We start from the raw sequence: 13,826 nt of genomic DNA, 5'->3' as shown, positions 1-13,826 counted from the left end.
CGGCTGCCTTGAAGCTGAGAATTCCATTGGTTACTTCAAGTCAACCGGGCTGCAGGCGACGCCGGCGCTGCATGAAGTCGACAACATCTAATGACACCATACCCAGTTTCCGGTTTCAAAATAAAAGTCGACGGGGAAAAAAACGTTATAAAAAATATATCATTGGAAATATTTTGACGGGCCAAATAAAATCGCTGGCGGGCCACAATTGGCCCGCGGGCCGCCTGTTGCCGACCCCTGCTCTAGGTGAATGCCTGAAGTGTTTACTTCTGTGCCACACATGATATGAAAGTGCCTATATTTCTGCCTAAAACAGGTCAAACTAACTGAAAACAAATGTATTTCATCCTATCCACATAGATATGGCAAGATTTTGGATCCAGAATCAGTTTTGGAGACTTTGAGTTCTGTATTGGAAGTGCTTTTCAGCTCCTGAATCGTGTTTTTACAATGCATTTGCATGATTTCGTGTAAAGCTTCTGGGTGAATGCCTAAAACAGACCATACTGACTGAAAGCAACTGTATTTCATTCTATCCACATCTTATTTACAAGATTTTGGCTTCAGACTCAGTTTTGGAGAATTCGAGTTCTGTATTGGAAGTGCTTTTCAGCTCCTGAATAGTGTTTTTTAATACATTTGCATGGTTTTGTGTAAAATGTCTGGGTGAATGCCTAAAACTGTCCATACTGACTGAAAGCAACTGTATTTCATTCAATCCACATCTTACAAGATTTTGGCTTCAGAATCAGTTTTGGAGACTTTAAGTTTTGTATTGATTTAAAGTAATTTTCAGTGCCTGATTAACGTTTTCAATGCATTTGCATGGATTCGTCTAAAACCTCTAGGTGAATGCCTGAAATGTTTACTTCTGTGCCACACATGATATGAAAGTGCCTACATTTCTGCCTAAAACAGGTCAAACTAACTGAAAACAAATGTATTTCATCCTATCCACATAGTTGTGGCAAGATTTTGGATCCAGAATCAGTTTTGGAGACTTTGAGTTCTGTATTGGAAGTGCTTTTCAGCTCCTGAATAGTGTTTTTACAATGCATTTGCATGGTTTCGTGTAAAACTTCTGAGTGAATACCTAAAACAGACCATACTGACTGAAAGCAACTGTATTTCATTGTATCCACATCTTACTTACAAGATTTAGGCTTCAAACTCAGTTTTGGAGACTTTGAGTTCTGTATTGGAAGTGCTTTTCAGCTCCTGAATCGTGTTTTTTCAATGCATTTGCATGGTTTCGTGTAAAACTTCTGGGTGAAGGCCTAAAACAGACCATACGTACTGAAAACAACTGTATTTCATTCTATCCGCATCTTACTCACAAGATTTTGGCTTCAGAATTAGTTTTGGAGACTTTGAGTTCTGTATTGGAAGTGCTTTTCAGCTCCTGAATCGTGTTATTTCAATGCATTTGCATGGTTTCGTGTAAAACTTCTAAGTGAATGCCTGAAACAGACCATACTGACTGAAAGCAACTGTATTTCATTATATCCACATCCTACTTACAAGATGTTGGCTTCAGAATCATTTTGGAGACTTTGAGTTTTGTATTGCTTTAAAGTAATTTTCAGTTCCAGATTAACGTTTTCAATGCATTTGCAAGGATTCGTCTAAAACTTCTAGGTGAATGCCTGAAATGTTTACTTCTGTGCCACACATGATATGAAAGTGCTTACATGTCTGCCTAAAACAGGTCAAACTAACTAAAAGCAACTGTATTTCATGCCATCCACATAGTAATGACAAGATTTTGGCTTCAGAATCAGTTTTGGAGACTTTGAGTTCTGTATTGGAAGTGCTTTTCAGTTCCTGAATAGTGTTTTTCCAATGCATTTGCATGGTTTCATGTAAAACTTCTGGCTGCATTTCTGCATTTCTAAAACAGACCATACTGACTGAAAGCAACTGTTTTTAATTCTATCCACATCCTACTTACAAGATGTTGGCTTCAGAATCATTTTGGAGACTTTGAGTTTTGTATTGCTTTGAAGTAATTTTCAGTGCCTGATTAACGTTTTCAATGCATTTGCATGGATTCGTCTAAAACCTCTAGGTGAATGCCTGAAATGTTTACTTCTGTGCCACACATGATATGAAAGTGCCTACATTTCTGCCTAAAACAGGTCAAACTAACTGAAAACAAATGTATTTCATCCTATCCACATAGTTGTGGCAAGATTTTGGATCCAGAATCAGTTTTGGAGACTTTGAGTTCTGTATTGGAAGTGCTTTTCAGCTCCTGAATCGTGTTTTTTCAATGCATTTGCATGGTTTCGTGTAAAACTTCTGGGTGAAGGCCTAAAACAGACCATACGTACTGAAAACAACTGTATTTCATTCTATCCGCATCTTACTCACAAGATTTTGGCTTCAGAATTAGTTTTGGAGACTTTGAGTTCTGTATTGGAAGTGCTTTTCAGCTCCTGAATCGTGTTATTTCAATGCATTTGCATGGTTTCGTGTAAAACTTCTAAGTGAATGCCTGAAACAGACCATACTGACTGAAAGCAACTGTATTTCATTATATCCACATCCTACTTACAAGATGTTGGCTTCAGAATCATTTTGGAGACTTTGAGTTTTGTATTGCTTTAAAGTAATTTTCAGTTCCAGATTAACGTTTTCAATGCATTTGCAAGGATTCGTCTAAAACTTCTAGGTGAATGCCTGAAATGTTTACTTCTGTGCCACACATGATATGAAAGTGCTTACATTTCTGCCTAAAACAGGTCAAACTAACTAAAAGCAACTGTATTTCATGCCATCCACATAGTAATGACAAGATTTTGGCTTCAGAATCAGTTTTGGAGACTTTGAGTTCTGTATTGGAAGTGCTTTTCAGTTCCTGAATAGTGTTTTTCCAATGCATTTGCATGGTTTCATGTAAAACTTCTGGGTGAATTTCTAAAACAGACCATACTGACTGAAAGCAACTGTTTTTAATTCTATCCACATCCTACTTACAAGATGTTGGCTTCAGAATCATTTTGGAGACTTTGAGTTTTGTATTGCTTTGAAGTAATTTTCAGTTCCTGATTAACGTTTTCAATGCATTTGCAAGGATTCGTCTAAAACTTCTAGGTGAATGCCTGAAATGTTTACTTCTGTGCCACACATGATATGAAAGTGCTTACATTTCTGCCTAAAACAGGTCAAACTAACTGAAAACAAATGTATTTCATCCTATCCACATAGTTGTGGCAAGATTTTGGATCCAGAATCAGTTTTGGAGATTTTGAGTTCTGTATTGGAAGTGCTTTTCAGCTCTTGAATAGTGTATAAAGACCCACAAAAACAAGTTTTAACAGTTAAAACATCAAGAAAACCATTCAGCCAGAAGTTATATGCCAAACTTTGTAAATGCATTGAAAACGCTTTCCAGGAGCTGAAAAAAACTTTAAAGCCATAAAAAAATGAAAGTCTCAAAAACTAAATCTAAGGGCTAAACGGCTTCACAAAACACCTTTACCATGTAGAAACACCCACAGAAACATGTTATAACAGTTAAAACATCAAGAAAACCATTCAGCCAGAAGTTACATGCCAAACTTTGTAAATGCATTGAAAACGCTATTCAGGAGCTGAAAAGCACTTTAAAGCAATAAAAAAATGAAAATCTCAAAAACTAAATCTAAGGGCTACACAGTTTCACAAAGCACCTTTACCATGTAGAAACACATGTTAAAACATCAAGAAAACCATTCAGCCAGTTCAATCAGGAGAGACCTGGATAAGTGAAAGATATTTATTACAGAATAATAAATGTACTACAATGTTTGGAGCTTGGACCCCCCGGGGAATTATATAAATCATTGGGCGCCTGCCCAATGCCCAAAGAAGAATCCCCCGCGGACTCCAGACACTGGTGGCGGTGGCACAGCCGACGACCAATCGAGCCGAAGATGGAGACAGGAACCTGGTGGCGACAGGGAGGTGGAGGGTTGCGCACTTGACAGCATGAACGAACTACACAGGGAGAGAATCGTATTTAAAGGCACGGATCATATGACGCCATGTATTGTAGGCGGGAGCGCTAATCAACCTGAACCCCAGTGACCGCCCGACCCGGGAACGGGGGAAGGTAGGGCGTTCTTAGCGGGAGGAGTGAGTAATGTAAACTACGATTGAGCCCGAGTGCAGAGATCGGTCTTGCCTGACTGAACTTGCGCTATGCTTCATTTCAATCAGGAGAGACCTGGATAAGTGAAAGATATTTATTACAGAATAATAAATGTACTACAATGTTTGGAGCTTGGACCCCGCGGGGAATTATATAAATCAACGGGCGCCTGCCCAACGCCCGAAGAAGAATCCCCAAAAGTAAAAGGGTAGGAAAGTAGAGACCAAACGAAAACATACTCACCAACAGGAGGAATCATGAAACCGCTGGGGAATAAGCAACACAAACACAACACGGAGAGCTGCCAACCTGGGTGCGAAGCACCGATCGGAGCGACCGCGATCAATACGAGAGTAGCTATACAGAATGACCAAGGCAAGAGCATACATACCCGGGCCGGATCCTTCAGATTTACATTTACATTACATTTAGTCATTTAGCAGACGCTCTTATCCAGAGCGACTTACAGTAAGTACAGGGACATTCCCCCCGAGGCAAGTAGGGTGAAGTGCCTTGCCCAAGGACACAATGTCATTTGGCTTGGGGCGGAATCGATCCGGCAACCTTCTGATTACTAGTCCGACTCCCTCACCGCTCAGCCATCTGACTCCCAGGAGACTTCAGGAGACGGCAAAGCACAGACAGATCCGTAGACCTGTACCTATACAGAGACGCTAAGGGAAAGAGAAGCATTGATTACGCTGTAGCCTCCAGGCCAGAGGCAATTGCCCTAGTGCATATTGAGAATGTGCTAGAGGGCCGACTCCCTCATGCTGTCGGAGTTTGCTTTGGCTGGCTGAGGCACGACGCCCTCAGATTGGCAGGTGAAAGCCTTTGCCGGCTTTGGTCGGCTAAAGGGCGCACGGCCTGTGCGGGCTGGAGGACCGACGTCCCCGCGTACATGACCTATGTAGGCTAGAGGGCCGACGCCCTTGAATCTATGTGCGAGGCCTGTGATGGCCGGAGGACAAAGTTCCCGCGTACGTGACCTAGGTAGGCTAGGGGGCCGACGCCCCTGAGTCTATGTGACAGCCTGTGCACTGGCTGGGGGACCGGCGTCCCCGCGTACGTATGTCTAGGTGTGCTATAGGGCTTACGCCCTTGAGTCTATGTGCACAGCCTGTGCCGGCTGGAGGACCGACGTCCCTGTGTACAGATGGCCTACGTAGGCTAGCGGGTGACGCCCATGAGTGTGTGAGTAGCCTTTGCCGGCTGAGGAGCATATGAGCCTTTGTTGGCTGGAGGACCGATGCCCTTGTGAAGTCACGTGCCTAATGTATGTACGCTATAGCCAGCCTAGGCTAGAGGACGCTGTCCTGAAGTGCAATAGCCAGTCAAGGCCGGGGCTAGCAACGCCCTGAGAGTGCAATAGCCAGCAAAGGCCATGGGACCGACGCCCCAATGTATGATGTGTAGCATGCGTTAGCTATAGCTATAGAGGACCGATGCCCTCATGTATCTATGTGATAACCTGTGATGCTGGAGGACCGATGCCCTCTGAATGATGTTATGGCATGCTGCGGAAGGCCTGGGATCAGCCAGCAACGGAGAGGGCATCGATGCCTGCAGACAGAGGAGCAGTTTACGCAAACATGTTGCCACCACCACCAGTTATTTGCAATTGCTCATCGAGAGCCATCAAGGCCGTAGCGATCTTTGGCATTGATGACGGCAGCATCATCGGGACGAAAGATATGACATGTACGCTGACGACGAACAGCTGCGTCGAGACCCACACTACAACCTGCGATGGCGAACTAGCAGCACCTATTCCAAAAAAATAGCCCATTAAGGACAGGAAAGGACAGAAAGGACCCCTGTGTGCAATGACGAGAGCCTTAAACATGTGGGTAGCCAAAGCATTAAGCATACATGATAAAGGCAAATAAATGCCAAAGGGAAGAACCATAAACCATGTAGGGGCCTAATTAAACAAGTTGGACAATTAAACAAAATGAACCTCGAAGTGCAAGAGAGTACCTGTAGGAAAGCAAACAAAGATAACTATACAGCAAGTACAAGAAGTTAAATCAGTAGTCTAGTAGTCTGCAGTCTAAGAAGCCCCCCCAAAAAACCCTGAAGGTGCAGCATATGAGCAATGGCGTATAGTGACTCCAAGCCAAGGCCTACACGCACCGTTTCAGAGACCCGCGATACACAGAACCAAGTACAACCGGGTAGAGAGGAGCAGCCTCCCCAAAGGGCACGGCAAGGTCTGCAATGCCCCACTAGCATGACAAGCGAATCGGCGTCCAACAGAAACAGCAAGCAGGGATGTCTTATCCGTAGTAACCTAGCCAAATGCCACTGAAGCGCACGTTTTACCAGCGCTAAAGATGTACATTCACACGGGAGGCGGATACGGGCTGCTTCTACCCGACCGGCCGCTGCATGAAGCCTCTGCGACCTGCGCTGAGAGATAGAAGCAGCATAGAATGGGGAAACGGAGGATAGCGATCCGTAGGAGTCACAACCACACGACCGTCCTAGTGATTAAGCGCAGGAGCAGGGGAGCGTAAGACCTCCCCCCCCCCCCCCCCCCACTGTAGGGAAGATGTGACATTTCACCTAGAAAGGGTACAAAGTCTGGTCTGCCCTCCTACGAAGCCTACTTTCGCTCAATTTTCATACATGTATTGACTAAGATAGCATGGATTTAAAAGCATAACTTGTTGCTCATCAACGATTCAAATGTGAACGGTAGATGAAACAGTTGACTTCACATTTCCTCTGCAAGAGGAAATGGTGATGTGCGATAGCTAGCAACCTCAGTTGAATTAGATCAACGAAGATATTGGGCAATCCGGTGCAAATGTCCTACCTCCATGACTTACGTCACCTTAGGAGTTTCCCTCAAGTGATATTGACATGCATTTAGCCATGCTATAAATTATTGTGAACCCCCCTTTGAAACAAGCTGAACCCCTTTAGAAACAAGCTATTCTAACAAAGGTGTCAATTGACAATTGACACCGTCAGAAATCTATCGTCGGAGAACCTTTAAAACATTTAAACATTGAAAAAAACTAACCTTATAGAAGAAAGCAGAAAAAGAGGTTGTGAGTCATCCAACTCCCCCTTCTCTGCTACCATTGGGAAGGCATAGTGGGTTTTGACACGAGACCGGAAAATGGGTATGCAACAGCAGAGGATCAATACTATGGCCAATAAGGTTAGTAGCACAGCTATCCCTATCCTCACACAGCTAAACCCCCAATCTCCCAAGCTTTGTCTCATGAATTCGAACCAATCAGTTTTGTGTCCTGCATTAGCCTTCATCTCCTCTCTCAGTGCTTTTAAGTCAGACATGGCTTGAGTGAATCGTCCTGTAGGGGCAGTGTTATTTGGTATAAATGTGCAACATACCTGTCCAATCAGAGTGCAATCCCCCCCACGCTCGGCCAGCAGCCAGTCCAATACCTGACGATTCTGCCAGGTCATTGCTGATGTTGCTGACAGCTGCTGTCCCAGGGTGGCGAGAGCCTCGTCAGTATAGTTAATGAAACGCTGCTGATTATAATACAGGTAATTGATCCATTCAGTGTTCTTATTTACCGTTATCCAGGGTAAGATGGATTCAAACCCTGAAGCCACCTCATTTCTAGCTTTAAAGTCATTGGGCACCCCCCTTGGCTGACCTATGGCATCGATTGTTACGTCAGATGTGAAAGCCCGCCTCTTGCGAGGAGCCTCCTCAAGTTTCTCTACTGCGTTCGTTGATGGCATTGCATGGGCAATTACTTGTGCTATACATGGTGTCAAGATTAATGCTGCTCATCCCTTTTCCTAAAACATCCCGTGTCATCCCACTTACCTCTCCCTCACCGAGCGATTCGCTCGGGAAGGGGTTCTGCGGTGTGGGGTCTGCCAGGATCGTCCCCTGCTCGCTCACAGCTGCATGTCTCTTAGCGGCTGCAAGAGTAGTGGCGTCATCGGGTTCACTGGCGGGGCTGCTGGAGGTCGATGGCCTCAGGTGCTGTCCCCCCTTGGTGAACCTTCACTGGCTCGACCCCTGGATCTGGTTTTGGTTTTACTTTCTCCTGGAATTAGATACAGTCCAGGAACAGGATACTTCTGTGGTCAGGGGAGAGTCTTATTCTGTTAGATGATCTTGGTGCATTGGTTGGCACTCTGTCATCATAGTGGAGGTGAGTTTTATAGAAACCGGGACAGAGAGATGGGTATACAGTCATAACAGCTTCAAGCTTAGGATGTTTAGTTTAGTCATAGCTTTTGTGAAACTTCATCAGGAACAATGTGGATGTAGGCATACATCTCCAATCCCCACATTCCTCTGCCACTCGCCAGTTGTTCTCCATGCAAGGGCAGTGGAGCCTGGGAGGTGTTAACTCCAGCCAACAAACATCGTTAATGTCATCAATAAACCCTGGTTCTATCAACCTAAACCACCTATGCATGTTGTTAACAATTACTTTAGTTTCACATTTCAAATGACAATATTGCTGTTGCATCCACCTCATGTGTCCCCGCTCCACTCACCCCCCTTCTTCCCAGTTGGAACGCAACCAGGAAGGGATTGTTGGCATTCGGCGGTTGAGTTTCATTTTCTGATCCCTCAAAGGGAGCAGGTTTGAGTGACTGTTCGACGTTGACCAGGGTGGCTTGGTAACTTCTGGCCCTGGATTTGGTCCTTGGCCTTAAGCACAACCTTGACTTCTGAGGCACGAGCAGGAAGCTTTCAACCTCAGTCTCAGGCCCAGTTCGAGGGCTGAGAGTTAACCAACGTCATTTGTGCGCTTTGCCTTTAGGACAGCACTGTCCTGTACTGTATCAGGGAAATCAGAGTCAATAGGTGTTATAGGTGTGACCAAGTTTGATGTGGGATTTATAACAGTGATTCCAGATGGACCACATGGTTGACCCTTCAAACTGTGTTGTGGTCATCGTTGCTCGTGACCCTGTGTTCAGGCAGTGTTTCTACACGGGGGTGTTGACTTTTCCCCCGGTCGCCTTTACTGGAGACTTGGCCACCAGGCTGAATACTGATTGGTTTCTCCGAGGCTCGTTCTCTCCTCCTTCTCCTTACTTGTATTCCTACAAAACATCTTGAACAAAAAAAGCTTCACCATAGTCTAAGGGTTAGACTATCAAAATTATAGATGTTACTTAGGGTGTGCTTTGCTTAATTATCAAATAAATGATCGATTTAAAATTGCCTCTGTTTCTGAGACCATAGTCCAAATTTTATATCATTAGCTCCCCCCTTCGCATAGTTTAATTATACGATTCCTAAGGGACAGAAAATATGTTAGTTACTGACAACCCAAATTCTTCATATTCCTTCACATATTTATAATATTTTTACCTCTTCTTTTAGTGTAGCGAACACCCCCTGTTCTGCTAGCCTCACCACTGCCTATCCGGCTTTCAAGCCGTCTGGGTCTTCGAAACATTGTGACATAACTCCTGACTCGTGACCTTGTCAGTAGAAATGTACCCCGTTTGACAAGATTTGCAATTTTGTGGTGTGTGTAAATTGTGATTGGATAGCCCACAGTGAGTGTTGATGCCTTCTCATACATGTGGTGTATTGCGGCTAAACCTTGATAGCATGGCGGCAAGGCTGCCTCAACTGGTGTCAGTCCACATGAATAGTAAGCAATTGGTTGCTTTCGTCCTCCGCTGGAGGACTGTGTCAACATTGCAGTGGCGTGGTGTGTGCGGTTGGATACATACAGGAAGAAGGGTTTCTCGTAGTTCGGGAGGGCCAGAGCTGGTTCCTGTTGTAGACTCAGTTTGATATCCGTGAATGCTTTCTCCCCCCCTCAGTCCATTTTTGTGTCTGTAGAGCGGTGACTCCTGCTTCTTTCATCATTTCTAGGAGGGGAGCGGCTACTGGGAAACTAGGCCCAGCGCCAGCACTTCTGGCTTGCTCCCCCACTGCCTGTTTTGAATGTAGCCTTCAGGGGGAGTCGTGAGCACTGCTTGTAGGCCGGACTTGAGTTGGAGTTTGTTCAGCTTCCGCACGTCCTCTCGGTCACTTTGCAGCCTTTTGTGTTCATTTTTCTTTTCCCTTAACACGGCATGGGTGATGTGTTCGCAAAACTGGGCAAAAGGCATGGAATAGAGACTCACTACGTCTCCTAACCGCCCCTGAACAGTCTCTGACAGGCCTCGAACGACCCCTTGTCGAAACATGGCTTGTTGCAGGACCTCTTCTTCTGGATTTTTTTCCAGTTCAGCTCTCCATTTTCCCAAGGTTTTGTGGATGAACGCCATTGGTGGCTCAGATGGTTCAATTGTCTCCCCCATCAGCATGTCCAGCCTGACCCGGTCCGGGAAAAGGGTTCTCAGATTCTCCCAGACTTCGGTGCGAATTCCATTGAAAAGATCTCCATCTTCTACATGTGAACTTAGGACATCTGCCAGGTGTCGTGAGTGCATGACGTCACTCAAGCTTCCCGCCCCCAGGGTACACCCAAGAATCATTTTTATGTCTCCAATGGCTATATTGTGGCCTAGTGTCTCTTGCTCAAACGCCTTAATCCACCTACTCGCTCCCTCATATGGATTAGGGAGCCGAGAAATTAGTCCTGTCATGTCCATTGTCGTCCAGGGCACATAGTACATCTGATCTCCTCTGACCAGGATGGGGGCTTGATAGTATGAGGGAGGCCTTCTGTCAAGGACTGGCCTTCCCTGACTTGCTTCTCTGTCTGGGAGGGGATGGACAGGGCTCTGGGCACGGGGAGGGGCTGGGGTCGTGGACCGGTCCATAAAGATGGATGAAGACCTTGGGTTCTCTGCCTCACCCGCATACAAGGTATTTCTGGGTGGGGCAGAGCTGCTCTTCTCTTTATCATATGGGGGAGGGGAGGCTCTATCTAGAGTCCCATGATCAGTTTTGGCTGCGAGCAGGCAAGCCTTAACTGTGTCACAATAGTTCTGTCCTTGTTGTTCGTACAGCTTCAGAACTCCAGCTTCCTCCTTCTGCTTTCTGAGTTTTTCCTTGACCGATCCAGAATGGCTGTGATTGACGACCAGGACCCTCATGTCGTTGCAGAGGCTTAGATCGAAGGTCCCGTGCTCCGGCCATGACGGTGTCATCTTGGCAGTGCGCTTAGCCCATTTCCTGTTCATCTCGAGGAGACGCTCTCGGAGAAGAGGATGTTGGAGGCTGAGGACCTCCTGGGCGGTCACGCGCGGAGGCCCAGCTGGCACGGTCTGGTCAGGCGACAGGATAGCTCTGGCTCCTCCCTCTACCGGTCTTTTTGGCACACTCATGATGCATTTGGGATGGAACAGGCAGATCTAAACTTAAGGATATGAGTATTACTGGCCAGTTTATATACATATGCCATTTGCGATATATAGATTCCTGTATCTTCCTTAATATACTTTAAGTGTAAATGTAAATACTTTAAGTGTTTGTTGAACGAGGCAAATGTACAGCTGACAGTAATGGAGACACACTCATTGTTCTCTCTTTTCATTTTATTACAGTCAACAGTTTTATTTCTACTCCTTTTATCAGTTTTCAAGCAACATGGGTCTAAATGCCCGGATCAGCGTCTGTAATGTTCAGCGAACAGCATGTAAGATACTTTTTTTACCACATTTGTTCAGTCTTTGCTTTTTGCAGTTTACTTTGATCATTTTATTTATTGAATCTTTGTTCTTGATTCGTTTTCTAAAACATTTCTTAAAAATGTTCTATCAAATAGTTAAATGATTGTTCTCTTAGAATTATAACACTCTTCATTAATTCAACCTTCTTATCATAGTTCTGATATACACACATACTTGAGCAACGCCCTTTGACCCTGCTCAGCCCCGCCTGTACAAGTCACTCTGCTCCCAGCTGTGAGTATGCGAATGATTGCGCAATAGACGCAGCTCTCTTGCCACAGGCTCCTTTTCCTGGTTTTCTTCAGGATTATACGTGTTAATATCAAAACTGTCAATAGATTTATTTCTTCGTTTTACCTGACTCCATTTCACACACATGTTTTTAGCATTTTAACGGAGATTTAGTCTTGTCCTCCTATCCTCCTGCGGCAGCTTTTGTTAACACAGCTGTCTCAGGGAGTTTCGGAGCTAGGCAAGACTTTTATCTCTTTGATTATGTCATCAAAACATTGTTTTTCATTATATACATTATCTACGGATATCAATCTACTGTTAAAGTTTATTCAGCACGTCTTGAGATGAATCATACGGATAGCTAGTCCTAACTCACTTTCGACTAAAGATCTAGTGGCCACTAGTTCCTTGCTGCCACTTTGTTGTTTAGTAGTAAAACTTTAGACAGGACGGATATTACAATAATACAATTTGTTGAGGTCTGTTAAAAAGGTTAGTCACGCAGATGCTCGTCAAATTTTTTACATCTCTGGCTAACATGATTTTTTCCAATAGCCTTGTTTTGTAGTGTAACAACAAACTCCAGTCATTCCACACGTGTTGATATCATTTGTTGACCCTTGAACCCTTGACTATTACCAGTTTAAATCAAGGTTTCTAAACGTTATGGTTACTCAGTTTACTCGAATATCTTTTTACTGGGCCATACATTGTTTTTGCCTTTTTGTCTTTATCTCCTTAGGAATCGCCGGATACTCCCCTAGCTACCCCTTACCGAATACGATAGTTTTGAAGGCTTTAGCAAAAAAACATTTACATTCATTATCCTTTCATTCAGGGAGACATACAAGTATCCTATTGTAACTCAACGTTTGTAACCGACTTCCTCTTCTTTCTCAGCCTTCTCACTTTGCTCAGTTCAAAATTCGTATATAGGCATTTGTCAGGTTAACAGGTTTTTAATTGCCTACCTTAGTCCAAATGTAGATTTCTCCTGAATCTCGTCGGGCTTCACCAGTTTTGTGGAAGGCTTCTGAAGTGGTTCTTATCGATCAAGAATATTAGGCTTTGAGTCGAGGAGTTCGGATTACAAAGGTCTGCTTTATTACAAAAGGTTCTCTGGGATTCACAATCGCTTAGAGCTTCTCAGCCTGAGAAGTTCCAACCTCCTTCATTTCCTCCAGGTCATTTATACAGTTCATACACGTTACACAAATAACTCTTGGCATCATCTCATCAATACGTGTTGGTCAATCTTAAACAGACCCTTGTCTGTTTGTTTACCGGTTGTCATGAGTCCATGGTCATCTCTATCTAGGGGAACAGACTCCATGTCACCCCGACCTTGCTTATCTGTGTGAAGCATACAGCTCCCTAACTGCCCTATTGGGAAAACACATTCTTGACACAGGAAGTTTGAGCTGGAACAGCCAAGTGCTTGTTCCATAACTGACCACGGGCCCTGAGCACAACAACATTGTGACTCATCTATATTATCTTGCGCACAGCCTAGTGCTTTCTACCCTGCTCTATGCCCTACTCTGGGCCTTGCCCTGATGTGACCCCAACATCCATATATCTCACTATAGGATGATTTCTTAGCCTACGACAACATTAGCAATGTTGCCAGTCTGTTGCCAATGACCAAGGGTTGCTACGTTTTTCCAGCAAGTTCAAGTCATTCCAGTGTTGTCCTCTTACCTTCAAATTCGTTCACCCCAGACTTAAACAACTGGTTTTCTGCTAAGTTTTCACATTTTCCTGCAGCTCATTTTTCTGAAATGTTCCCCTTTTTGTTTAGCATTCATCTTCTTTTCTTCTGTTTACTGCCTTCATCTTGCTCCAGGTCCTTTCAAAAATACCTTTC

The 13,826-nt window shown here is 44.4% G+C and overlaps 1 protein-coding gene across 3 annotated transcripts; it reads right to left on the bottom strand.

Annotated features, from left to right (window-relative positions):
* Positions 1–3,732: 3,732 nt before the first annotated feature.
* Positions 3,733–13,403, bottom strand: LOC124487166. 3 transcript variants are annotated; one of them, XM_047049278.1, is made up of 2 exons: positions 12,931–13,403; positions 3,733–11,431 (listed from the first exon to the last, which is right to left on the bottom strand). In XM_047049278.1, the coding sequence occupies exon 2, from the start codon at positions 11,378–11,380 to the stop codon at positions 9,989–9,991; it is 1,392 nt and encodes a 463-aa protein (XP_046905234.1). In that variant the 5' UTR covers positions 11,381–11,431; positions 12,931–13,403; the 3' UTR covers positions 3,733–9,988. The 3 variants fall into 3 exon arrangements, with proteins under 3 accessions (XP_046905234.1, XP_046905233.1, XP_046905232.1); XM_047049277.1 differs by having other exon boundaries at positions 3,733–11,412; XM_047049276.1 differs by having other exon boundaries at positions 3,733–11,407.
* Positions 13,404–13,826: the final 423 nt, after the last annotated feature.

The sequence above is a fragment of the Hypomesus transpacificus genome, chromosome 25, assembly GCF_021917145.1.
Source record: "Hypomesus transpacificus isolate Combined female chromosome 25, fHypTra1, whole genome shotgun sequence".
Taxonomy (NCBI): domain Eukaryota; kingdom Metazoa; phylum Chordata; class Actinopteri; order Osmeriformes; family Osmeridae; genus Hypomesus; species Hypomesus transpacificus.
Note: the sequence above shows the minus strand (reverse complement) of the source record. Positions and strands in the feature narration are given on the sequence as shown.

Bases quoted from the DNA above. Each gene is read 5' to 3' on its own strand.
- LOC124487166 (XM_047049278.1), bottom strand. From the start codon at position 11,380: ATGAGTGTGCCAAAAAGACCGGTAGAGGGAGGAGCCAGAGCTATCCTG.